Raw genomic sequence first — 25815 nt, forward strand, 5'->3', positions numbered from 1 at the left:
TTTTGTTTTAAAACAAAGGTTTGTAAAGTTTAAGAAAATCTAGTGGGGGACTTAACAGGGAAATGCCAATGACAAGTGTGTTTGTCATTTGTGAAATACTTAATTTCATTTGGAATCTTTTCTGGTACTTTTTGAAGATCACACACTGAGGCAAACTTTATTTTTATCTCGCAGTTTTACATGTGTTATAGTAAAAACAAAACAGTCTCAGTTACTTAGAAGAATGTTAGGAAATGTGTTAAATAAAACCTGAGAAAACTTACACACCAGTGGTGTAGTTGAGAATGTTCTATGGTAAGTAAATAACTTACTGGTTTTCTGACTACTGGAAAGGAAAGAAGTAAAATATTAATACATATCACGTTATTTATAGTCTTGCCCAGAAATTCTTCTACCCCAAAGCATGTGAATATGGAAGAATATATAGGTTAGGGCAGTCCTGTGCTTAATTTGGCACAGTATTCGTATTCCAATCCGGAGCAGTACACTTGAGAATTGGCAGTCATAACTATATGCCCTTTGTCCTTGTAAATTATGTTAACTGGTCATCAGTGTCCAGAGAGAGAAAGAAAAATATTAGGGAAAAATTAGATTCAGAAACAAAGGGAAAGAATTTTTTAAAATATTCTTCCATCATTGCAGAGGTAAAAATGAAATATATGAAAATAGCTGAGAATGCCTGTCATTTAACTTGCGAGATCATCGGTTAAGCATGTAATAACGTGACAAAATTGTGTAAAAGAGAAAACTGAAGTGGATGGAATGTTGGTAAAATAGAAAACTGGCTTCAGGGTTAGTTGAATGGTGGTTTTTCTATTTTGCATCCGTGAATGTATAATCTTGCATGTTTTCTACTCTTTATCTTTTTATCTCATTATATAGTCGAACTTTCAGTGCATAAAACTGTCTTATTTTAAATTTACAATCATCATTTCATCTCAGGTTTTCCAGATCTGTTGACTTTAATGCACGTGCACATCCAGGGAAGTAGGGCTCATTGACAGTGCTCCCTGAATCCCATGCAATAGAACATTTAAGTGCTGGGGGATTTACAAAGAAAAACACAACACTCCTTTGTCAAATCCAGCAGGGAAATGCTGTACCCAGTAGCTTTACCTAGGAGAGTATGAGTGAACATCAATGGAAAAAGCTCTGAGAAGGCAAAGACCAAGCAATCGTTACTTAACTTTTTTCATCTGGGTTTCCCAAACTTTTGCAACCGGGAAGCCTTTCATTAGCAAAGCCTATTAATATCCCGTGGGTCAAGTGTTCTACGGAACTCAGCTTAGAAAGCACTGGTCAAGACTATTCAAACTGTAATGAGGCAGTTTAATTATTCAGGTTATTTGTCTGAAAACATTACCTCCCATGCTGCAAGGTCAGAATTATCAGCACGATTATGTCATTTCACACTCTGGTCTCAAGTCTGGCCTGGGTTTCTATGTTTTTAAAAAAGATCCCTGGGAAATTAGAATGCAGTGTTGGCTTTGGGAATCATTGCACTAGAATCAATTTAGATTAATGCTAATATTATTACCAATATTAGTATTCTTATTACTGTGATAGTAATAGTACTATTAATTCTTTAGAACTCTTTTTTCCCTTCTTACCTCATTATCATTGCCTATTGACTAGCTGCCCTGGAGGCAAATATACCACAAAAATGCAAAAGAAAGGATTCTGGAGAGTATATTCAACAAGGTCCAGTTAGCTGCTCTCATTGTTAAATGACAGTGGTCAACAGTGATGGGAACAAATTCTTACCAAGTAGATGACAAACGCTAGTATGAAGCCCCTAAGGAGAAGGAAATTATTTTTGGTAATAAAATCAAGTAATTTGGTGACCCAACTTCCCCTGCCTTCCCCACTTCTGTCCATTCTCTGTGCAAGTCCCAATTCCACCCCACCCCACTCTCCTCCCTGTGGTCCAGGAGCAGACATCCTCCTGCCTCCCTGCAGAAGCCTCAGTATAACACTGGTGCCCCAAACACCCGCTCATCTAGCATCTGGACATTTTGGCTGGTCTTGGGCACCCAGGCAGCCTTTTTGAAGGAATCTTAATGGATGTTTAACATGTTTGTGCCTTTGTATTTACCCCTATGAAATGATCCCATGGCTTTGCTCCAGTGATATGTAAACTGTTTGAAATGACCAATATAGAGAATCACTCTGCAAAATCACTCTGCATAGTTCTGTCCATTTGCTCTTTATTTTTTAAACTTTTTAATTTTTATACAATTTTAAATGTTACTTTCCATTTACAATTATTGCAAAATATTGGCTATATTCTCCGTGTTGTGCAGTATATCGTTGAGCCTATCTTACACCCAGTAGTTTGTACCTCCCACTCTCCTGCCCCTATATTGTCCCTCCCTCCTCCACCCTGCCACTGGTGACCAGTAGTTTCTTCTCTAAATCTGTGAGTCTGCTTCTTTTATGTTATATTCACAGTGTTGTATTTTTTTAGATCCACATAGAAGTTATATACAGTATTTGTCTTTATCTGAGTGACTTATTTCACTTAGCATAATGCCCTCTAAGTCCATCGATGTTGCTACAGATGGCAAAATTTTGTTCTTTTTTATGGCTGAGTAGTGTTCAATTGTGTATATATACCACATCTTCTTTATGCACTTATCTACTGATGGACACTTGCGTTGCTTCCATGTCTTGGCTATTGTAAATAGTGCTGCTGTGGACATTGGGGTGCATGTATCTTTCTGAATTAGTGTTTTTGTTTTTCTCGGATATATACCCAGGAGTTGAATTACTGGACCATATGGTAGTTCTATTTTTAAATTTTTGAGAAACCTCCATACTGTTGTCCACTGTGGCTGCACCAATTTACATTTCCACCAACAGTGCACAAGGGTTCCCTTTTCTCCACATGCTCACCAACATTTGTTATTTGTAGACTTTTTGTTGATAGCCATTCTGACAGGTACGAGGTGGTATCTTACTGTGGTTTTTTTTTTTTGCATTTCCCTGATGATTAGCGAAGTTGAGCATCTTTTTATGTGCCTGTTAGCCAAATGCATTTCCTCTTTGAAAAAACGTCTATTCAGTTCTTCTGCCCATTTTTAAATTAGGTTGTTTTTTAGTTTTGTTTCGTTTTGTTTTGTTTTTTTTGAGGTTGAATTGTATGCAACATTTGCTATTTACTACTGAGATTCAGGTAGGATAAACAACCAAAAGTCACTACAAGAGCTGCCATATTTACTCATGTTTCTGTCCTTTTTGGAATCTCTTCCCTTCCTTACAGACCACATTTTGGGGTGAAGGAAACTTGATATTTTTTAATCATCCTTTTTCTTCCCTCCCCTTACATTCTTCTCTGTTTGAAGCAGTGACTACCACTGCCCATAGGATGCCATCTTGAGTGGGTGGTACCCCCCCCTTGCTTACCTCCCCCCTCCCTGTGAGTTTATGTTTACTGTTCTTCCACTCCCTCCGGAAGGTGAGCAGGGCTGTTGGTTAGCAGATGCACTGTTGATGCTCTAGGGAGACATGAGCAGTGTACTTGACTTATATTCACCTCCTTCTTCAGTGGGACCAAAGCTATTATATTCCCAAACCTGAAGGGAAGACGTTCAGGAAATACCTTAGAAATAATTTCATATCTTTCCCCTCATATACACCCTTTCTTGTAATATCTCTTTTAAAATACTCTTTACTCCTAAGGAGGGAGTGAAGGGTCCAATGAACTTTTGCACTGATTGCTTTCAACCTTGGGTTTCTTGGTGTTCTTCAGAAATTGAAGCCAACAAGTTCAAACTTTGTGAGTTCTTGCATGATGCCCAGTGCACAGTCTATTCTAAGACTTACTATGTTATATGGAATTTATCTGTTTGTGTCTGCCTCTCCTACCAGACTGTGCCCTCAAGATGCACAGAACCAGCGCAGTAGCAGAGATATTATGGGAATCCATAAAGTATTTGTTAAATTAAGCTGTTGAACCTCATTGTCATGTCGCAGCCTTGTCCTGCCATGACCAGGAGTAATTTCCCTCTTCTCTGGCCTGGAATAATATCTGGTTATAGTTCTACCACCGAATTTGCCATAAAGGTTTCTGGTTGTCTTTGCCATAAAGGTTTCTGGTTGTCTTTGCATTTGCCTCCCACACCAGGTATGAATGCCTAGGAAGTAGGCATGACATCCAATCAGCTCTGCTTCCTGTGTACCCTGCCTGCCACTGAGGAGCTGATTGATGCTGTAATGTAGCAGGGCCAGTCATTTCTTCATGGTGCACTCGAGATGTGCAAAGAAATGGAGGGTTCTTTACTTCCTGTGTGTGATCTGATCTTCCTGAGCCCTGCCTCCTGAGTCTGGGTCAGTAATGGGATGGTGTGTGTGTGTGTGTGTGTGTGTGTGTGTGTGTGTGTGTGTGTGTGTGAGAGAGAGAGAGAGAGAGAGAGAGAGAAAGTGAGAGAGAGAGAGAGGGGTAATGGTGGAAAGAGAGAAACCAATTATAATCCATTTCATGAAACTCCAACCAGTATAATAATTTAAGCAATCTTTTTAGGTAACTCATTTTTTGAAAAATTTAAATATTGAATACTTAAGACTTTCAGATTTCCTTATTCCTCTCCCTACTGCTGTCCAGGGCAGCACAGATCCATGTGTTCTTGTGTCATCCTCTGGTGTCTCTTGTTCACTTGGTCACTTCAAGTCTTGGTGACGACTCTAGCCACAGTCTGTGACTCTGTTCTTCCCCACCCACTTGGCCTGCTCAGCTCCTATGACACTGTGATCCTGCTGAGGTCTGGCTGTAACTCCCACCCAGTCCCTGGCTTGGGGGGAATGTCCCTGGGGCTCTTAGCCATGGTGGCATCACCCCTGCCAGTCAGCACCAGCAGCTGTTGCCCACATCCTGCTGCAGGGCACAGGGGACCTCTGATACCTTCTTCCTCCCTGCTTGGGAGCCGAGAGAGACTTGAGGGATCTAAACTGTGACTTGCCTCTAACTATCATATAGTAGCTGCTTTTCCTCTGATGGCGCCATCCTGGGTTGGTGTGAGGATGTCCTGGGAGTCACTTGGGAGGTCATCCCCTGCTGAGTCCAAAACAGGAAGAGGGACTGAATGCCTCAGCTCTCAGCTTCCCCCGTCCAACCAACAACCTCCAGACCAGGACCTACTTACCTCAGAGAATCCTCTTTACCTGGACTCCTCTTTTCACCACACCCTGGGGGCTCATCCTAGTGGGAATGGATGTTGACAGCAGGGGGGACAAGGGCGGGTGACAACACAAGATACACTTTTCAGTTCCATACAAATGAATTCAGGTGGTGGAAATCCTTACACTAGGAGGAACTAGGGTTTTAGGTGAGGGAAGTCTAGTAGGTGGGTCACCTAGGCCACAAATTTTAGCTTTTCACTTCCTATTCCAATGGTGCCTTTGGAATGGCGTTCAAAAAAATGGGAGGGTGTGGAGGCTAAGAGAACAAGGGAAGGAAGCGATCTGTCCCTGGTCCACAGCCAGCAGTGTTAAATAACTCAGAGCCTAAGGCACACACAGAAGTGGCCTGGGCTATTCATTGAGCCATTATGTGTGACTGTAACTTTTAAAGACCAGTCCCAACTCTAGTAAAGATGCTCCCATTGTTCTTATTTCACACCAGTGTGGGACCTGAGTTCAGCCACTTCTCAGGCTCCACGGAAGACCCATAATCAGGTGTCACACCTACTCTGGGTGGCTTTAGGCTCTGCCGGGTTGTGGACAGAGCAGGTGCCATCTCTATTGTGATGCTAGGTCAAATACTCACCGAGCCCTAGTTGTTTGTGTTTGTAGCCTGATAAGGAGAAAGGAAAGCTCCCTCTTTAGGAACACTCGATAGCATAGGTGTGAACACACCCCTCCATCGAGATTTGGCAAATCTCCTGTAAGCTTCTAAAGAGTCAATATCAAGTGTTGAACATTATGTGATTCCCTCGGTGTCTTGTTTCTTTAATAGAGAATCATCCAATGAAACTGTTTCTTCCTCTTTCCAGTCCCTGAGACAGAGTCTAAAGCTCAATAAAGCTCTTGTGAAAAAAATTCTTCTTTTTTACATTCAATAAATAGAACCTATTACAACACCATGTAGGTTCAAGTGTCATTAAAAAAAAAATCTTACAGAGTGTGTGCCGAGACTTAAGAGGTTTTTAAAATGCTAAATGGGGAAGTTCTAGTTCAGTGGAGCTCACCCTGCTCCTGAGGGGAAAACTCCAAAACATTAGACAGTTGTTTAAACTGCAAAGATTACCATCAAGACCAATGAGGAATAGTTTACTTGGGGCAAGTGGAGTGCTTTATCCATATTGATCCATCAGTATTTGCTATGACTACTGCTAATTCCTTTGTAAATCAACTCTTCTTGTAAATTCTGACAGAAAATAGCTAACAGGGGACGAGTTTGGTTCCTAAACAGTTATGGGAGTTGGGTCCTGTATTATTAGCATTTACCTCATTTAGTTACCTGAGTTACCTCAAGCTTGTGTTTCTAACCACAGAGAGAGAGGGTGCGCTATTTTAATAAAAGGGAAAGTGAAACAAGTCCCAGCCTTCATCTGCAAAGAGAGGGAAGCAATGCTGGTGAGTGAGATGGTAATGTCTGAATAAAAAGTCTCCCCAACTCTTCTTTTTCTATTAATGTGTAGCAAAATAATGAAGTTTCAGCTTTGGACACATTCAGTTATCAGAATTTGCTAGAGCAGACAGACAATGAATGATAAAAGCTAACGATAGGGCTTCCCTGGTGGCGCAGTGGTTGAGAGTCCGCCTGCCGATGCTGGGGACACGGGTTCGTGCCCTGGTCCAGGAGGATCCCACATGCCGCGGAGCGGCTGGGCCTGTGAGCCATAGCCACTGAGCCTGTGCGTCCGGAGCCTGTGCTCCGCAACAGAGAGGCCACAACAGTGAGAGGCCCAAGTACCAAAAAAAAAAAAAAAAAAAACACGAATGATAATGATAACAAACACTACAGGTCCAGAACCCTACCTTCACCCTACCCCAAAGCTATTGCAAAATGATTTATGGTTGGCAGGAAATTGAATGGCAACTTGGTTGAAAACAAATGTTAATACTATGCAAATTGTTTTCCTCTTTGATTGGAAATGACCATACAATGCACCACAATCACCACGGTAACAGCTCTCTCGCACCCCCGCTTATTTACCCCATGTCATCAACCTCATACCTAGCCCTGAATTTCCTCCTTTACAAATCCTTCATGGCCAACCTGTATGGTGAAATTAACTTCGGAATAAAACAAACTTCTAAGGATGAACTGAAAAGGGGGAGGGAAAATGCAAGAAGGGAGAGGGCCTCATACCATAGAGGGCCCAAGGGATAGTGGCCAGCAAAGGAAGAATCAGTGACCTGTTAGTCAAGTCACTGGGGTTCTTCCTCCCTCATCTTGTTCCTGTGCTGACCATTTGCTAGCATCTCTGTTGATCCTGAGAACCTCAAGCATGAAATCTTGAGTCTTTCTCTGTTTCTCAGCAAGCTCCAAACATCACTGGTGGGAAACCCTCCTTGGGTCCACAAAGCCATCAGACATGGGCAACAGCTCACCCATCAACATTTCTCCTTCCTCGCTACTGCGGCTGAAGCCAAGCAGGAGCATCTGGGAGACAGATACTAAATGGGCCACATGAACACAATCATGAAACCAGCCAGGGTAAGGACAACTCAAGTCCAGCCTATTATCATCAATTTTCCATGAGCTAGAGGACTGTGTCTCTTTTACTAAATTAAGCTTTTTATTTTGAGATAATAGTAGATTCACATTACTATAAGAAATAATAACAAAGAGATTCCCATGTACCCTTTAGCCAGTTTTCCCATTGGAAATGTCTTGCAAAACCACGCTACAACCAGGATATTGACATTAGCACAGTCTACCGATCTTCAGATTCCCTAGTTTTATTGTACTCCTGGGTGTGTGTGTGTGTGTGTGTGTGTGTTTAGTTTTATACCATTTTATTATGTGTGTAGGTTTGTGCATCCATTACTACAGCCAAGATATGGAATTATGCCATCACCACAAGGTTCCCTTTTTTACAACCATCTTCATTCCATGCTCCTCTCTCTCTAACCCCTGGCAACCATTAACCTGTCCTTCATTTCATAATTCTGTCATTTCAAGAATGTTATGTAAATGGAGTCATATAGTATTCAAACTTTGGGGACTGACCTTTTTCATTCAGGATCATTCCCTTGAGAACTATCTCATTTTTATTAGAAAGATTAGGAGGTTATCTCATAATTAGGATAATTATGTCTCTCAGTTTAATGGATTATAAAGTAAACAAGCCACTTTATTTTTTTTTATTTTTAACATCTTTATTGGAGCATAATTGCTTTATAATGGTGTGTTAGTTTCTGCTGTATAACAAAGTGAATCAGCTATATGTATACATATATTCCCATATCTCCTCCCTCTGGCGTCTCCTTCCCAACCTCCCTATCCCACCCCTCTGGATGGTCACAAAGCACTGAGCTGATCTCCCTTTGCTATGCGGCTGCTTCCCACTAGTAATCTATTTTACGTTTGGTAGTGTGTATATGTCCATGCCACTCTTGCACTTCATCCCAGATTACCTGTCCCCCTCCCCGTGTCCTCAAGTCCATTCTCTACATCCGCATCTTTATTCCTATCCTGCCTCTATGTTCTTCAGAACAATTTTCTTTCTTTTTTTTTTAGATTCCATATATATGTGTTAGCATACGGTATTTGTTTTTCTCTTTCTGACTTACTTCACTCTGTATGACAGTCTCTAGGTCCATCCACCTCACTACAAATAACTCAATTTCATTTGTTTTTATGGCTGAGTAATATTCCATTGTATATATGTGCCACATCTTCTTTATTCATTCATCTGTCAATGGACACTTAGGTTGCTTCCATGTCCTGGCTATTGTAAATAGAGCTGCTGTGAACATTGTGGTACATGACTCTTTTTGAATTATGATTTTCTCAGGGTATATGCCCAGTAGTGGGATTCCTGAGTCGTATGGTAGTTCATTTTTACTTTTTTAAGGAACCTCCATACTGTTCTCTATAGTGGCTGTATCAATTTGCATTCCCACCAACAGTGCAAGAGGGTTCCCTTTTCTCCACACCCTCTCCAGCATTTATTCCTTGTAGATTTTTTGATGATGGCCATTCTAACTGGTGTGAGGTGATACCTCACTGTAGTTTTGATTTGCATTTCTCTAATGATTAGTGATTTTGAGCATCCTTTCATGTGTGTGTTGGCAATCTGTATATCTTCTTTGGAGAAATGTCTATTTAGGTCTTCTGCCTATTTTTGGATTGGCTTGTTTGTTTTTTTGATATTGACCTGCATGAGCTGCTTGTATATTTTGGAGATTAATCCTTTGTCCATTGCTTCATCTGCAAATATTTTCTCCCATTCTGATGGTTGTCTTTTCATCTTGTTTATGGTTTCCTTTGCTGTGCAAAAGATTTAAGTTTCATTAGGTCCCATTTGTTTATTTTTATTTTTATTTCCATTTCTCTGAGAGGTGGGTCAAAAAGGATCTTGCTGTGATTTATGTCATAGAGTGTTCTGCCTATGTTTTCCTCTAAGAGTTTGATAGTGTCGGCCTTACATTTAGGTCTTTAATCCATTTTGAGTTTATTTTTGTCTATGGTGTTAGGAAGTGTTCTAATTTCATTATTTTACATGTAGCTGTCCAGTTTTCCAAGCACCACTTATTGAAGAGACTGTCTTTTCTCCATTGTATATTCTTGCCTCCTTTATCAAAAATAAGCTGACCATATGTGTGTGGGTTTATCTCTGGGCTTTCTGTCCTATTCCATTGATCTACATTTCTGTTTCTGTGCCAGTACCATACAGTCTTGATTACTGTAGCCTTGTAGTATAGCCTGCAGTCTGGGAGCCTGATTCCTCCAGCTCAGTTTTTCTTTCTCAAGATGGTTTTGGCTATTCGGGGTCTTTTGTGTTTCCATACAAATTGTGAAATTTTTTTTCTGTGAAAAATGCCATTGGTAGTTTGATAGGGATTGCATTGAATCTGTAGATTGCTTTGGGTAGTATAGTCATTTTCACAATGTTGACTCTTCCAATCCAAGAACATGGTATATCTCTTCATCTATTTGTATCATCTTTAATGTCTTTCATCAGTGTCTAATAATTTTCTGCATACAGGTCTTTTGTCTCCTTTGGTAGGTTTATTCCTATATATCTTATTCTTTTGGTTGCAGTGGTAAATGGCAGTGTTTTCTTAATTTCACTTTCAGATTTTTCATCATTAGTGTATAGGAATGCAAGAGATTTCTGTGCATTAATTTTGTATCTTGCTACTTTACCAAATTCATTGATTAGCTCTAGTTGTTTTCCGGTAGCATCTTTAGGATTCTCTATAGTATCATGTCATCTGCAAACAGTGACAGCTTTACTTCTTCTTTTCCTATTTGGATTCCTTTTATTTCTTTTTCTTCTCTGATTGCTGTGTCTAAAACTTCCAAAACTATGTCAAATAATATTGATGAGAATGGGTAACCTTGTCTTGTTCCTGATCTTAGTGGAAATGGTTTCAGTTCTTCACCATTGAGGACGATGTTGGCTATGGGTTTGTCATAATGGCCTTTATTATGTTGAGGAAAGTTCCCTCTATGCCTACTTTCTGGAGGGTTTTTATCATACATGGGTGTTGAATTTTGTCAAAAGCTTTTTCGGCATCTTTTGAGGTGATCATATGGTTTTTCTCCTTCAGTCTGTTAATGTGGTGTATCACGTTGATTTATTTATGTATATTGAAGAATCCTTGCATTCCTGGGATAAACCCCACTTGATCATAATGTATGATCCTTTTAATGTGTTGTTGGATTCTGTTTGCTAGTATTTTTTTTTGAGGATTTTTGCATCTAGATTCATCAGTGATATTGGCCTGTAGTTTTCTTTCTTTGTGACATCTTTGTCTGGTTTTGGTTTCCGGGTGATGGTGGCCTCGTAGAAAGTTTGGGAGTGTTCCTCCTTCTGCTATATTTTGGAAGAGTTTGAGAAGGATAGGTGTTAGCTCTTCTGTAAATGTTTGATAGAATTCACCTATGCAGCCGTCTGGTCCTGGGCTTTTGTTTGTTGGAAGATTTTTAATCACAGTTTCAATTTCAGTGCTTGTGATTGGTCTGTTTGTATTTTCTACTTCTTCCTGGTTCAGTGACAGAAGGTTGCGCTTTTCTAAGAATTTGTCCATTTCTTCCAGGTTGTCCATTTTATTGGCATATAGGTGCTTGTAGTAATCTCTCATGATCCTTTGTATTTCTTCAGTGTCAGTTGTTACTTCTCCTTTTTCATTTCTAATTCTATTGATTTGAGTCTTCTCCCTTTTTTTCTTGATAAATCTGGCTAATGGCTTATCAATTTTGTTTACCTTCTCAAAGAACCAGCTTTTAGTTTTATTGATTGTTGCTATTGTTTCCTTCATTTTTTTTCATTTATTTCTGATCTTATCTTTATGACTTCTTTCCTTCTGCTAACTTTGGGGGTTTTTTGTTCTTCTTTCTCTAATTGCTTTAGGTGTAAGGTTAGCTTGTTTATTTGAGATGTTTCTTATTTCTTAAGGTAGAGTTGTATTGCTATAAACTTCCCTCTTAGAACTGCTTTTGCTGCATCCCATAGGTTTTGGGTCATTGTGTTTTCATTGTCATTTGTTTTAGGTATTTTATGATTTCCTCTTTGATTTCTTCAGTGATCTCTTGGTTATTAAGTAGTGTGTTGTTTAGCCTCCATGTGTTTGTATTTCTTACAGATTTTTTCCTGTAATTGATATCTAGTCTCATAGCATTGTGGTCAGAAAAGATACTTGATACGATTTCAATTTTCTTAATTTTACCAAGGCTTGATTTGTGACCCAAGATATTATCTATCCTGGAGAATGTTCCATGAGCACTTGAGAAGAATGTGTATTCTGTTGTTTTGTGATGGAATGTCCTATAAATATCGATTAAGTCCATCTTGTTTAATGTATCATTTAAAGCTTGTGTTTCCTTATTTATTTTCATTTTGGATGATCTGTCCATGGGTGAAAGTGGGGTGTTAAGGTCCCCTACTATGATTGTGTTACTGTTGATTTACCATTTTGTGGCTGTTACCATTTGCCTTATGTATTGAGGTGCTCCTATGTTGGGTGCATAAATATTTACAATTGTTATATCTTCTTCTTGGATTGATCCCTTGATCATTATGTAGTGACCTTATTTGTCTCTTGTAATAGTCTTATTTGAACGTCTATTTTGTCTGATATGACAATTGCTACTCCAGCTTTCTTTTGATTTCCATTTGGAAGAATATCTTCTTCCATCCCCTCACTTTCAGTCTGTCTGTGTCCCTAGGTCTGAAGTGCATCTCTTGGAGACAGCATATATATGGGTCTTGTTTTTTGTTTGTTTTTTTGTTGTTGTTTTTTTGCGGTACGCAGGCCTCTCACTGTTGTGGCCTCTCCCGTTGTGGAGCACAGGCTCCAGACGCGCAGGTTCAGCGGCCATGGCTCACGGGCCCAGCCGCTCTGCGGCATGTGGGATCCTTCCAGACTGGGGCACGAACCCGTGTCCCCTGCATCAGCAGGCGGAATCTCAACCACTGCGCCGCCAGGGAAGCCCTGGGTCTTGTTTTTATATGCATTCAGCTGGTGTATTTCTTTTGGTTGGAGCATTTAATCCATTTACATTTAAGGTAATTATCAATATGTATGTTCCTATTACCATTTTCTTAATTGTTTTGGGTTTTTTATTGTAGGTCTTTTCCTGATTTTGGTGTCTGTCCCCAGTGGCTAAGGTTGGTTCAGTGGTTTGTGTAGGCTTCCTGGTGGAGGGGATTGGTGCCTGTGTTCTGGTGGATGAGTCTGCATCTTGTCTTTCTGGTGGGCAGGTCCATGTCTGGTGGTGTGTTTTGGGGTGTCTGTGGCCTTATTATGATTTTAGGCAGCCTCTTTGCTAATGGGTGGGGTTGTGTTCCTGTTTTGCTAGTTGTTTGGCACAGGGTGTCCTGCACTGTAGCTTGCTGGTCATTGAGTGGAGCTGGGTCTTGGCATTGAGATGGAGATCTTTGGGAGTTTTTCACCATTTGATATTATGTGGAGCTGGGAGGTCTCTTGTGGACCAGTGTCCTGAACTTGGCTCTCCCACCTCAGTGGCACAGCCCTGATGCCTGGCTGGAGCACTAAGAACCTGCCCTCCACATGGCTCAGAATAAAAAGGAGAAAAAAAAGAAAGAAAGAAAGAAGAAGATAAAATAAAATAAAGTAAAATAAAATAATTAAAATAAAAAATAATTATTAAGAAAATATTGTTTTAAGTAATAAAAAAAATGGACAGACAGAACCCTAGGACAAATGGTAAATGCAAAACTGTACAGACAAAATCACACACAGAAGCATACACGTACACACTCACAAAAAGAGAAAAAGGGAAATATATATATATATATTGTTGCTCCCAAAGTCCACCTCCTCAATTTCAGATGATTCTTTGTCTATTCAGGTATTCCACAAATGCAGGGTACATCAAGTTGATTGTGGAGATTTAATCCGCTGCTCCCGAGGCTGCTGGGAGAGATTTCCCTTTCTCTTCTTTGTTCGCACAGCTCCCGGGGTTTACCTTTGGGTTTGGCCCTGCCTCTGCGTGTAGGTCGCTTGAGGGCGTCTTTTCATCGCTCAGACAGGAGGGGTTAAAGGAGCAGCTGATTCAGGGGCTCTGGCTCACTCAGGCCGGGGGGAGGGAGGGGCACGGATGCGGGGCGAGCCTGCGGCGGCAGAGGCCAGCATGATGTTGCACTAGCCTGAGGCGTGCCGTGCGTTCTCCCGGGGAAGTTGTCCCTGGATCACGGGACCCTGGCAGTGGCGGGCTGCACAGATTCCTGGGAGGGGAGGTGTGGATAGTGACCTGTGCTTGCACACAGGCTTCTTGGTGGCGGCAGCAGCAGCCTTAGCATCCCATGCCCGTCTCTGGGGTCCGTGCTGATAGCCGCGGCTCATGCCCATCTCTGGAGCTCCATTAAGCGGTGCTCTGAATTCCGTCTCCTTGCGCACCAAGAAACAAAGGGGCAAGAAAAAGTCTCTTGTCTCTTTGGCAGCTCCAGACTTTTTCCCATACTCCCTCCCGGCTAGCTGTGGCGCACTAGCCCCTTCAGGCTGTGTTCACACCACCAAACCCAGTCCTCTCCCTGGGATCCAACCTCCTAAGCCCGAGCCTCAGTTCCCAGCCTGCACCCATCCTGGCAGGTGAGCAGAGAAGCCTCTCAGGCTGGTGAGTGCTGGTGGGCACCGATCCTCTGTGCGGGAATCTCTCTGCTTTGCCCTCCACACCCTGTTGCTGCACTCTCCTCCGTGGCTCCAAAGCTCCCCCTTCCACCCACCACAGTCTCCTCTGGCGAAGGGGCTTCTAGTGTGTGGAAACCTTTCCTCCTTCACAGCTCCCTCCCACTGGTGCAGGTCCTGTCCCTATTATTTGTCTCTGGTTTTTCTTTTCCTTTTACCCTACCCAGGTACGTGGGGAGTTTCTGGCCTTTTGGGAGGTCTGAGGTCTTCTGCCAGCGTTCAGTAGGTGTTCTGTAGGAGTTGTTCCACATGTAGATGTATTTCTGGTGTATTTGTGGGGAGGAAGGTGATCTCCACGTCTTACTCTTCCGCCATCTTGAAGCTCCTCCAGTCATGAGTCAATTTAATTGGAGATTCATGAATCTATCATCCTTGAAAGATCACTGTCCCACAGTTGGCCTTAAAGTTTTTTTGTTTTTGTTTTTGTTTTCTGGAAAAGCATATTAATGATGAAATTTTGAGCTTGTCCACAACTGAGAATGTATTTGTTGGCTTCACATATACATGACAGTCCTAGTATACATAGGTAGATATAGATAGCTTGAATTATACCATATTATTTTCAAAAACTGGTGTTGTTATTAAATTGCTTTTTGATATTTGGCATGGTTGAAGTCTTATGGCCAGCTTGAATTTTTGTTACTTTGTAAGTAATATATTTTTTTCTCAACAATTTTCACCTTTTTAAAAAATTCTTGGAGATAAAAAATTACAACTGCATATGTTGGATTTCTTTTTCTGGTTTTATTTGATCCCTTTTCCTCTGCTTATAAAGGTTTTTCTTCAGTCTAAGAAAACTTATTTAATTAAAGCTTCTTCTGTTTGTTTATTTCTTATTTCCCTTTTGTAGGAAGATAGAATCATCTGGTTCTTACTTCTGTTAGTCTTACAGTTTCCGTCATCATTTTTTATGTTTTGTCTTCTCCTCTCAGGTTTTGAGAGCTGAGATGGGTCCTATTAGGGATTCATGTCAATTCCTGGTAGAATCTTTAAGCCCCAAATCAAGGGAGAAAATTTTTAGAAAGTTTAAACTTACCCTCATTTTTCCTTGCCAGTGGAGAGTCAAAACAGGCTGGGGGTAGTTGGGCTCCTGGAGGTGAGAGTCAGAATTGGAGGCAGACTTAGCCAGGAATGTGTTTTGCTAACGAGCTTCCATTTATTATTTGGAACAACTCTCAGGGCTTGCCTCTGCAGTCTCCCCATTGTTTGGCAGGCTGGCTGTCCACTGTGTGTGAGGGACTGATAAACCCTTCCATGCCAACTCCCTGTCTCTCACTGCCTTTGAAACCAGAACACTTCCTAGTGCTGCTAATGGGATCCACAGGCTAACCCTCACCTCCAAGCCTGCAGAGGCCTCTGCTGATTTCCTTTGCATATTTCCCTTTCGCATGTTGGAGATTCACAAGTCAGGTAGCCACTACCCTCAATCTAATTTCCTCTGTATTTTACATCACTGAAATTCCTGGGAATTTATTTTGGATGGCTGACCCTCTTGCCTACTTTTTAAGGGTGATCCTGAGTTTTTCCTCTTTCTTTATTGTTGATCATTTTCATGTAGATCTGGAAGGGAGTAGTTTGTTTATGCCTTGCAGAGAAGTTGACCTGTGCTCTCTTAATGCAAATCCGAGGATAATTTGAAGTCAGGAAAGTGGGAGCAGCCTTGGGAAATGGAGACTTGATAATAATCTTAAGTATTCTGATGGCATGTTTCTCATCTGGTTACCTTTGATAACCAAGGTCACTGAACAACAATGACAATAATGATAACAAATGCCTTTTAAAAAAACAACAGGGAAATGGGGGAAGTTGTTCAGAGTACAGACTTACAGGTGTAAGATAAGTGAATTCTGGGGATCTAATGTACAACCTGGTGGTTATAGTTAGCAAGTACTGGTTTTAAGTATTGTATACGAAAGTTGCTAGAATAGTAAATCCTAAATGTTCTCACCAGAAAAAGAAATTAAATTTATGAGGTTTTGGCTATATTAACTAGCCTTACTGTGATAGTCATTTTGCAACATATATGTGTATCAAATCATCATGTTGTATAAGGACACAATGTTATATATCATTTATATTCAGTAAAGCTGAAAAAAATTACCAGTCGTAGGTCACATGGGTGATGTGACTACATCAATATCAATTTGATTAAATCTTTATATCAACCTAGGAAATTTGGTGGTTGCTTCTTCACTTTATAGCTGACATTCAGCTATTGCCTGGAGTTGCATAGCTAATACTCTGTGATGTACAATTCAAACCCAAGGTTGTCCTCAAAGTTTCTGTTCTTTGCTGGCTGTCAAAGATCCTGAAGAGTTGTCCAATCTCCATATCTCTGTGGTATTTACAGTGTTCCCAGTTGCTGGTCTTTGATAATCTGTTGGCATTTTATTGCTCTCATATGTACTGAGTCCTTCTCTGTGGGGATAGTGTTCATATACATAAGAGGAGGGCATGTTTTATTGTTTCTCTTTTACTGTCTGGAACTCTTTTTTTTTTTTTTTAATTTATTTGTTTATTTATTTATGGCTGTGTTGGGTCTTCGTTTCTGTGCGAGGGCTTTCTCTAGTTGTGGCAAGCGGGGGGCCACTCTTCATCACGGTGCGCAGGCCTCTCACTATCGCGGCCTCTCTTGTTGCAGAGCACAAGCTCCAGACGCGCAGGCTCAGTAGTTGTGGCTCACGGGCCTAGTTGCTCTGCGGCATGTGGGATCTTCCCAGACCAGGGCTCGAACCCGTGTCCCCTGCATTGGCAGGCAGATTCTCAACCACTGCGCCACCAGGGAAGCCCTGTCTGGAACTCTTGACTAGCAGTGGGAAAGGTCTTGTCCTCAGTACCTTGGTTTGTCATCCATCCTCCTTAAAAAAAACAAACAAAAAAACTAGAGTATTTGTCTGCTCCTAGAGGAATTCTTCCTGTCCAGTAAAACAGTTTGCCTTCATGTATTCCTTATGGAGCCCTCTGTGGTTATTTTGGTGGTCTAAGTCTCCTCACCTGTCTTGGAACATGTGTGGGCCATGGGATGGCTATTCTCTATGGTCACAGCTGAACAAAGTACCTGCAACATAGCAGGATCTCAAGCAGTGTTTGGTGATGTTGTTGCTGGTCATGCTTTACTACATACAGTTAGCACCAAAAAAATACGAAAATCAGAAGAGAAGCAAAATCACTGATAATTTAGGAAACTCTTAGCAAGATAAAAGGTAGTTAGAAAGTGTTGGGGGCTGTCAGTGCCTGGTAGATGAGAATATTTTTGTTCTTGATTTAGAGTGGAAAAAAATGTGTGTATTTATTTTATAACTTGCTTCTTTGAGAAATACTGGTCAGTTCCATCATTAGGTTTGTATTTTCCTTTCAGATATATTGGGATAAATAAAAACATTTAATGGCTATAAACTGTGTCCCTCTAATTGTAGTATTATCTTTGGTTTCCTCTAATTGTTTTTCCTCTATTCTGATTGAATCATGTCTTTTCCCCCCAGGTTACGGTCTTTGGTCAAACAATTAGAGAGAGGGGAGGCTTCAGTGGTAGATCTTAAGAAGAATTTGGAATATGCAGCCACAGTGCTTGAATCCGTATACATTGATGAAACCAGGTAAGCTAAAATGACAAGAAGTTGATGTGGTAATATAAATTTTCTGTTATATGGCTTTTCTGAAATGTCCCCCATGGCATGTAGGAGGTAGCATTCAAATGATTGGTCTTGGAGCTTTAGTTTTCACAAACAAATGGGGTAGATTTGGACATCACATATCCTCTGTACATTCTCATTTATTAAAAGGAGCTAATAGAATTTACCTCTCACATGCCCATTATGACAGTGAAGTAAGAAAATGTAAGAGGAAAAAAAGTGATTTTTTTAACATCTTACCAGATTTTTAATCAAATGTAAAGTTCGACTGGAATTATTGAATATTATTCATCTCAGCCTAAAAACATGTTCATACTGTCGCGGCCTCTCCCGTTGCGGAGCACAGGCTCCGGACGCACAGGCTCAGCGTCCATGGCTCACGGGCCCAGCCGCTCCGTAGCATGCGGGATCTTCTCGGACCGGGGCACGAACCCGTGTCCCCTGCATCGGCAGGCGGACTCTCAACCACTGCGCCACCAGGGAAGCCCAACATGTTCATGTTTTAATGCACGTTATCTATCTGTAAATGGAAGCTCCTGAAGGGATGGAGAAGCATTTGTTCTCTTAAACACCCAGTATTCCTTCCTTAATCCTTAGGTATGTTACTGATTTACTTAGCAGACCCTCTCCACTTGAATTATCCATAAATACTAAAGCACTTCTGGTTACTATTGTAAAATGAATTTGAAAGTAACAAAATTGCTTTTCTTTAGAAAAATGTGGAAATGGTAAACATGAAAGGCTTTTCTTCTTTTTTCTACTTCAGATAAGCTTCTCTGTTAGTATTTGTGTTGTATTACTTTTCTATACCAAATTCCAATCCAAAAGGATTTCCCAGTAATCTAAGAATTGTGTGGCTTGGTTTTCAGTGATATGCTTGGTTCCTAATTTAAGGAAATTTGATACCATAGTTTTTTCCCAAATGTTACATCTTTCTCCCCTACCTCCCAATTGATGGGTCTAAAGGGAAAAAAAAAAACCAAAACTTTCCATTGACACCTGTTTTTACTGCTTATTTTTAGTAGGGCTTAGTATAAGTATAAAATACAACATTCAAAGTTTTATTGTAATTTATTACTACTTCTGTTCTAGCCTGACCTATGAACACATTTGAAAAATCTGAGCACACCTGACAGATGACTTAAATCACTGTGTTCAAATAAAGAACTGCATTGTTTTGGAAATTTTGCTTAAATTTAGACATTTAAGTTTCTGTAATGTCCTAACAAACTAGAGAGAATAGCAGTTGATATTATTTGGTTTCATTACTTCAGAGGACTGGGTTGATGTGATTTGGGTAATACTTTGCAAAGTTTTTCTTTTTTAAAATTTATTTTTATTGAGATGTAATTGACATGTAACATTGTATAAGTTTAAGGTGTACAATGTGTTGACTTGATATATTTATATATTACAATATGATTACCACCGTAGCGTTAACTAACACCTCCTAATTATTATTTTTATGGTAGGAACTATTAAGATCTAGGCTCTTAGTAAGTGTGAAGTTTATAATACAGTATTGTTGTCTATAGTTTTTAGTGCCATTATTTTTAAAACAAAATAATGCCACATGGCCATCTATGAAATAAACCTCCCAGTGAATGCATTTTTAAATGGAAGGTTCAGATGCCATTCAAATTCCACAAACCATCTAGGAATAAAGATACTGGGTGCTCCTGTGTGCAATGTTTCTGGGACCTACAAAGCCTGAGATGAAGTATATTTGACTTTCTCTGATTCCTTTGTTCCTTTGTCCAGCCTGAAAAACAAATGGTGGGCTTTCACAAGCCTTGCCAAAAAGGTGCTGGATTTTTTTGTGGCCAACTTATTTTGGTTTCTTTGCACCTGTGTATGCAGGTGGGGTGGAGAGAAAGGACAGCTGCTTTGAACAGAGGGTTCTAACTTCAGATTTAATCTGTGTCCTGGTTCTGTTTCTTGGGTTCAGGAGACTCCTGGATACGGAAGATGAGCTCAGTGACATTCAGTCAGATGCAGTGCCTTCTGAGGTCCGAGACTGGCTGGCCTCCACCTTTACACGGCAGATGGGGATGATACTCAGAAGGAATGAGGAGAAGCCGCGGTTCAAGAGCATCGTCCACGCAGTGCAAGCTGGGATATTTGTGGAGAGGTAAAGATGGCTGTCATTCAGTGACCAAAGCAGGAAAAGGGACACCAGTTTCTAATAACCGAAGGCTTTGCTTTGATGTAGTTTTGGTATCTTTATAAATGCTGAAAATTCTGGGTGGAAAGACAGTCTTGAATGAGAGATGCCAAAAACATATCTCCGCAGCATCATTAGGACAAACTTTTGCCATTGCTTTGAATTCTTTTTGTTAATGTTAACTAGAGAAGATTTAGTTTGAGTTGAGTCCCTAATTTTTAAAGAAGGAATTCTCATCCATCATCATTTGACACATATGGATGATGTCTACATTTGGAACAGGTCAGGAATGCTTTGTTGAGGGTATTGAGCCAGGGAGAAGTTCATTCAAGGTGTTTGAGTTCCCCATGACACTTTCCAATTTTGTAAGTCACTTTGCTCTCTGAAATTAAATTGTCCCCCTTCCCCAAAAATGGATTCCAGAAATCGATTTATTCTTCCTACAACCCTTATCACACAATTACACATTTTAGAAATGCCATGGTCAGCTCGAAGTTCTCTCTAGTTTTTGACAGTTCTAAAGAACAAGCTCTTCTAAATGGTTTGCCCATAGGAGTTCTTTTTCAGGTTAAAGTACTACATTACATACTGTCCGTGCTGTACTATAATTCACTTCCAGCAGAAGAGGAGACCCATTTTAATAATTTAACTTCCAATTTGAAGCACATAGACTTAATATTTTTTATTTCCAATGCTCTACATGTTTGGGATTGCTTTAATTTCATTTCATAGGCCACTTGAATCACTATGAAAAAGGTTATAAAAGAAATTTTAGGTTCCGTGGGTCCATCAGATGACATGACTTAATACTGGTATAAGTCTGTGGCCTGCTAATTCTTCTTTGTAAGACATAATATTGCATTTTTCCCTTCTGACTTTGCCAGAATGTATAGACGAACATCAAACATGGTTGGACTGAGCTACCCACCAGCTGTTATTGAAGCATTAAAGGTAATACCAATGAAAAGGTCTTACAATGTTCAAGGTACCTTATAAAAAGTACAGTTAAATTTCTTGTTGGAAAATAAGAAATTTTCATTTACAATTCTATTTACAGTTTTCCTAGTCATTCCTGACTTTTTTCCTTCATTATCTTTTTGCTATTCGTTCTAACAGTATCACTATCTTTTCAGCCTTTGTACTGCCAAATTTTTAAAAAATTGAACTCTGTGGGTTTCATTTCTTTCTACTCTCTTGGAGTGGTTTAGTGATCTGTATAGCGATCTGGCATTATGAGACTCAGTCTGACTTTGGCCGTAGGAGATCAAATTTGTACTGGTTATAAATATTCAACATTAAGAGGATCTTTGGTGATTATAATTCTACCATTATCTGTTTACGTGCTCTATATCCATTTTATAGATGAAGAAACTAAGACTCAGTGAGACTAAAAAAAAGAGAGACAGAACTGAGGTTTGATACCAGAGTTCCAGGCACATAGTAAGCTAAGCTCTCAGTAACATATTACTGCATGAAAGTATGTCCCCCAGAGCCCTTGTCCTCTTCATATATCCTACTGTTTTCCCAAGTCCCTCACTGAGCCCAGAAGTTCCATGGGAAGTCACACAGATGCTTGAGTTTAAAGGGGCTAAGTACTGCAAGATGACTCTCGATCAGACAAGCTCTTGGAATTGTATAGAGTATCTCTAAGAGCCCCCAAGTAGATGTATTCCTGTAGAAGTGTGTTCATTCAGACCCATTGGTCTAAGGATATCCCAGCTGTGCTGAAGCTGATTTGACTTCTGGACTTGAAGGAGGGGCCGTGCTAAGGTTCAGGATCACAGAGCTGGTTGACATTGCCTGGTGCCTACACAGGGAGTTGTGTCAACCTGCTCAGGGGTATCCCAGCATTCCGACTCTTCTTAAAGCTATTTTAGTCTTTCTCTGAAACCTGAAAAGTGTATTCCTGATGAAATTTTCAGAAGATAATTTAAATTCCCTTTTCACAGAATCAGAGGTGGGAGTGCTTCTTGATCAATTTAAGGTCAAGAGAGGGCCCTTGAGGGTCATTTTGATTTTTATATTTCATAGTCCCTTTCTCTTGACTCAGAGACATTCACTAGCTGAATTTGGGAGACCCTATATATTCAGATCCTCAGTTCTCCATTTTATGTTTCTTCTTAAGTCATCTAGGACAGCAGTCCCCAAACTTTTTGGCACCAGGGACCAGTTTCATGAAAGACATTTTTACACGGATGGGGGGTAGGGTGGGGAGGGTGGTAACGCGAGCGATGGGGAGAGAGAGGGAGCCGCAGATGCAGCTTCGCTCGCTCGCCTGTTGCTCAACTCCTGCTGTGCAGCCCGGTTCCTAACAGGCCTCAGACTGGTACCGGTCAGAGGCTGGGGGGTTGGAGAACCCTGATCTAGGACAGGGATTCAGGAAGGAAACAGCAAGAAGACATATGTTTTCTCTCCCTCCTCTTCAACCCCCACTCTAATGCCCAATAAATTATTGTGTAATTTACAGCAACGTTTCCCATTTAATCTGTGAGATCACTTCATGAGATCTGATGTTTCATAACACCCACTATGAAGTTGCATTGATTTTCATAATTGAACCCAAAACATTCAGTGAAAATCTTGGGAACATTAAAAGCATCTTTTATCCTTAATTTCTTCCTTTATCATGAACATAAATACAGGTGGTTATACCAGTACTAAGAAATTTATGAAAATATTTCTTCCAAATTGGAGCATATTTTCTATGCAGAATAATTGAAGAAATGTGGAACAGCCTGTGATGTGCATGAATTGTTGTTTTATGCTTAGGGAAAAGTAATTCTCAGAGGCACACATGTTGTCTTTCTGAGGGGAACGTTACCTTGATGATTCAGACAAAAAGTAAATACTAACTCTCTGAATTGCTATCCTTCTCCACACCATTGCTGGTATGTACAGAAGGCTAAAGCTGTTGTTTCTCTTGGTTGTATGCTCTGTTTACTGCAGAAGTTCAAGACCTTTTTACAATGTAATATTTTTCTGCATCCCTAGACTCCAGTTTTATTTTCAGTGGATTGGAGGTGAATTGGAGATATGACATAGATTCTTTTTTTATGTAGTGCCTGTTAGAAAAAGGTTATTTTCACTCCACTGCAAGCAATTTATTTTTTTTTTTTTTTTTTTTTTTTTTTTTTTTTTTTTTTTTTTTTTTTTTTTTTGCGGTATGCGGGCCTCTCACTGCTGTGGCCTCTCCCATTGCGGAGCACAGGCTCCGGACGCGCAGGCCCAGCGGCCATGGCTCACGGGCCTAGCTGCTCCACGGCACGCGGGATCTTCCCGGACCAGGGCACGAACCCGTGTCCCCTGCATCCGCAGGCGGACTCTCAACCACTGCGCCACCAGGGAAGCCCTGCAAGCAATTTATATGGAATCACTATTGTTTTCTTCTATCACAGAAAATTTCCCTAAAGCCTGAGAGAATACAAGTCAATAAAATAATCATCATGCTACTGTCATGTTAACCTTTGTGATTTATGTAAGAACATGGCATAAAAAAACATTTAAGTAAAGAGAATACTTAACCACCACCAATTCCTAAATTTTAAATATGCTGCAGTTTTGTTCTTTTTATTTGTTTCCATGCAATGAATACTCACTTCTAATTTGGGGTGTTTTATCTCTAACCTTCTAAGGTGGGGTTATTGGAAATGTAGAATTGTGCTGTTCTTTAGAAGGGCATCTGTTGTGTGACTCAGGAAGAGAAACTCTGGACAGACTCCAGGTTTAAAGCGGGAAGAAATGAGGAGGTTCAGGCTTTCTTCACTTTAGACTAATAGGAAATTCATGCAGTGTTTCCAGAGGAACAGTGCTTGGGCCAAATTTGCTAAGAAAGGAAGAATGGTTTAAGGTGCTTGTTAAAATGCAGATTCCAGGCCACAAGCCAGGATTCTGCAGAGCCCTCCACCAGAGAATCGACATTGTTTTCTGAGTACCCCAGGTGGTTCTAAAAAACACTGAAATTTGAGAATCACAGCTAAGTCTTCCCAAAAATGAGGGGCTGGAGTGAATGTCTATCTCACTGTCTGTATTTACTCATCCTTCTGTTTCTCTAAGACTTAATATTCAGAATAAATCTTGACTTTTTACTATGATAATCTCTTGATTTCCAGTGTTAGAGAACTTTTCTCTTTTTCATTCATTCCAGTGAAGAGGATTAAAAATTGTCAGATATGACAAAGCGTTTTCCAATCTACTGAGTTGTCAGTGGACTTTTCTTTACGACTATTGGCTAGACAGTGGCTGTCATGACAATGCCAATTACAGTAGCCAAGGTGAAGCTTTAGGTCTTGGATTAATTTTAAATGACCCCACTGTCTATGGCCTAGGCCCTAGACAGTGGGGTATTTAGTGCATGAGGCTTGGGTCACAGCATGTATTCCTTGAGTTTACAATGTCATCTGTCACTAATGGTATCACCAAGGGGTGTCAGTGGTTTATTACCTGGTTCTGCTACCAGTTGGCATTAGACACTTCATTTCATCTCTCTGAGGTTGCCATCTGTGAAACTGGGGTAAGTGATACCCATTTCTACAGTTGTGAGGGTTTGCAAATGTGTATCAACACTTCCCACTGTGCCTGGCACTGAAAATGTCCTTAATACTTGTAGCTATTTCTTTAGTTATTATAATGGAGGAGAAATTATTGAAGGCTGAGGTGAGGTTACCACTAAGTGTGAATTGAAACAATCTATTTGAAACCCTTTTGGAAATGTTTGGTTTCACCTATATACAATTTGGTTTTCCTTGTGCCCTGGCATCCATGAGAGAGACTGTTCATGGTCTTGGGGTGATCTTGATGGTTGGGATATTTGTAGAGGGACAGAATTGGGATGGATAGATGATGTTGGAATGCAGTGAGGGCTGAGGTGGGGGTCACTGGATCCAGCAGTTCCTGAGAGCCAAGGTCTCTTCCAGGGGACCATCTGACACCTAGCCTGAACTCAGTGTGGTCTCATATGGGTCCTTATTGTCACACTCATGGCAGCACACTTTCCTTAACCACTGAAAGGGAGACTCTTGGTATACTGAGAAACCAAATGACTATTGCTTTAATTATCGCTTAAACACACCTTTGTTCATAACACCCACAAGTAGCTAGTTGTTATAAGTCAAAGACACATCAGACAATGTTTACATATATTTTGGAGTCACTATTTATGGACAAATAAGACTTTGAACTTCAGGAGAAGTGTGTGAGGAATGTGTTCAGCTTAGCTCTTAGTTTTACTTTTTCAGTAAAGTGACTTACAGATTTGAGGGTTCAGTCGCCAGATCAGTGACTCCAGAAGTGGTAGCATTTTTCCATCCTGTGAAATGAGGGCTCTCTCCTTGGTGTCAGCTCAACAGTTTGGATTGTTGAGGTGACACATTATTTTCTGATCTATATCATGCATGTTTCTGAACACTTTTGAGTGGGTTAGCATTCTCAATGGTGGACTAAGAGGACGTCAGTAGATAGTATCATGGGGCTTGGGAGAAGTTTAGAATAGGGAACACCCTAGGTTATTGGGAAATCAATTAAAGTTTGGAATTCGGCAGAGATAGTAGAAGGTTAATGGGAAGAGCCTGAGTTTAGGCATCAGTTGAGCAAGTGTCCGTGTTTTGTCCTTAGCACTTGCTTGCCATGGGTCTTAGGGAAATTCGGTAACTTCTCAGTTTTCTCATCTGTAAGCTATGACTGATCATACCTACCACT

General features: G+C 40.5%; 1 protein-coding gene across 20 annotated transcripts in view; it reads left to right on the top strand.

Annotated features, from left to right (window-relative positions):
* The window catches only part of PDE1C (phosphodiesterase 1C), a 701054-nt gene that overhangs the window by 472298 nt on the left and 202941 nt on the right, over positions 1 to 25815 (top strand). For all 20 annotated transcript variants that reach the window (XR_010842164.1, XR_010842165.1, XM_067042382.1 and 17 more), the window contains 3 exons: positions 17808 to 17921; positions 19906 to 20088; positions 21006 to 21072. Coding sequence is in view for 18 of the 20 variants with exons in the window: in XM_067042382.1 (XP_066898483.1) it covers positions 17808 to 17921; positions 19906 to 20088; positions 21006 to 21072 (364 nt within the window). In the remaining 2 variants the exon portion in view is untranslated. The remainder of the gene's footprint in view (positions 1 to 17807; positions 17922 to 19905; positions 20089 to 21005; positions 21073 to 25815) is intronic.

The sequence above is a fragment of the Kogia breviceps genome, chromosome 9, assembly GCF_026419965.1.
Source record: "Kogia breviceps isolate mKogBre1 chromosome 9, mKogBre1 haplotype 1, whole genome shotgun sequence".
Taxonomy (NCBI): domain Eukaryota; kingdom Metazoa; phylum Chordata; class Mammalia; order Artiodactyla; family Physeteridae; genus Kogia; species Kogia breviceps.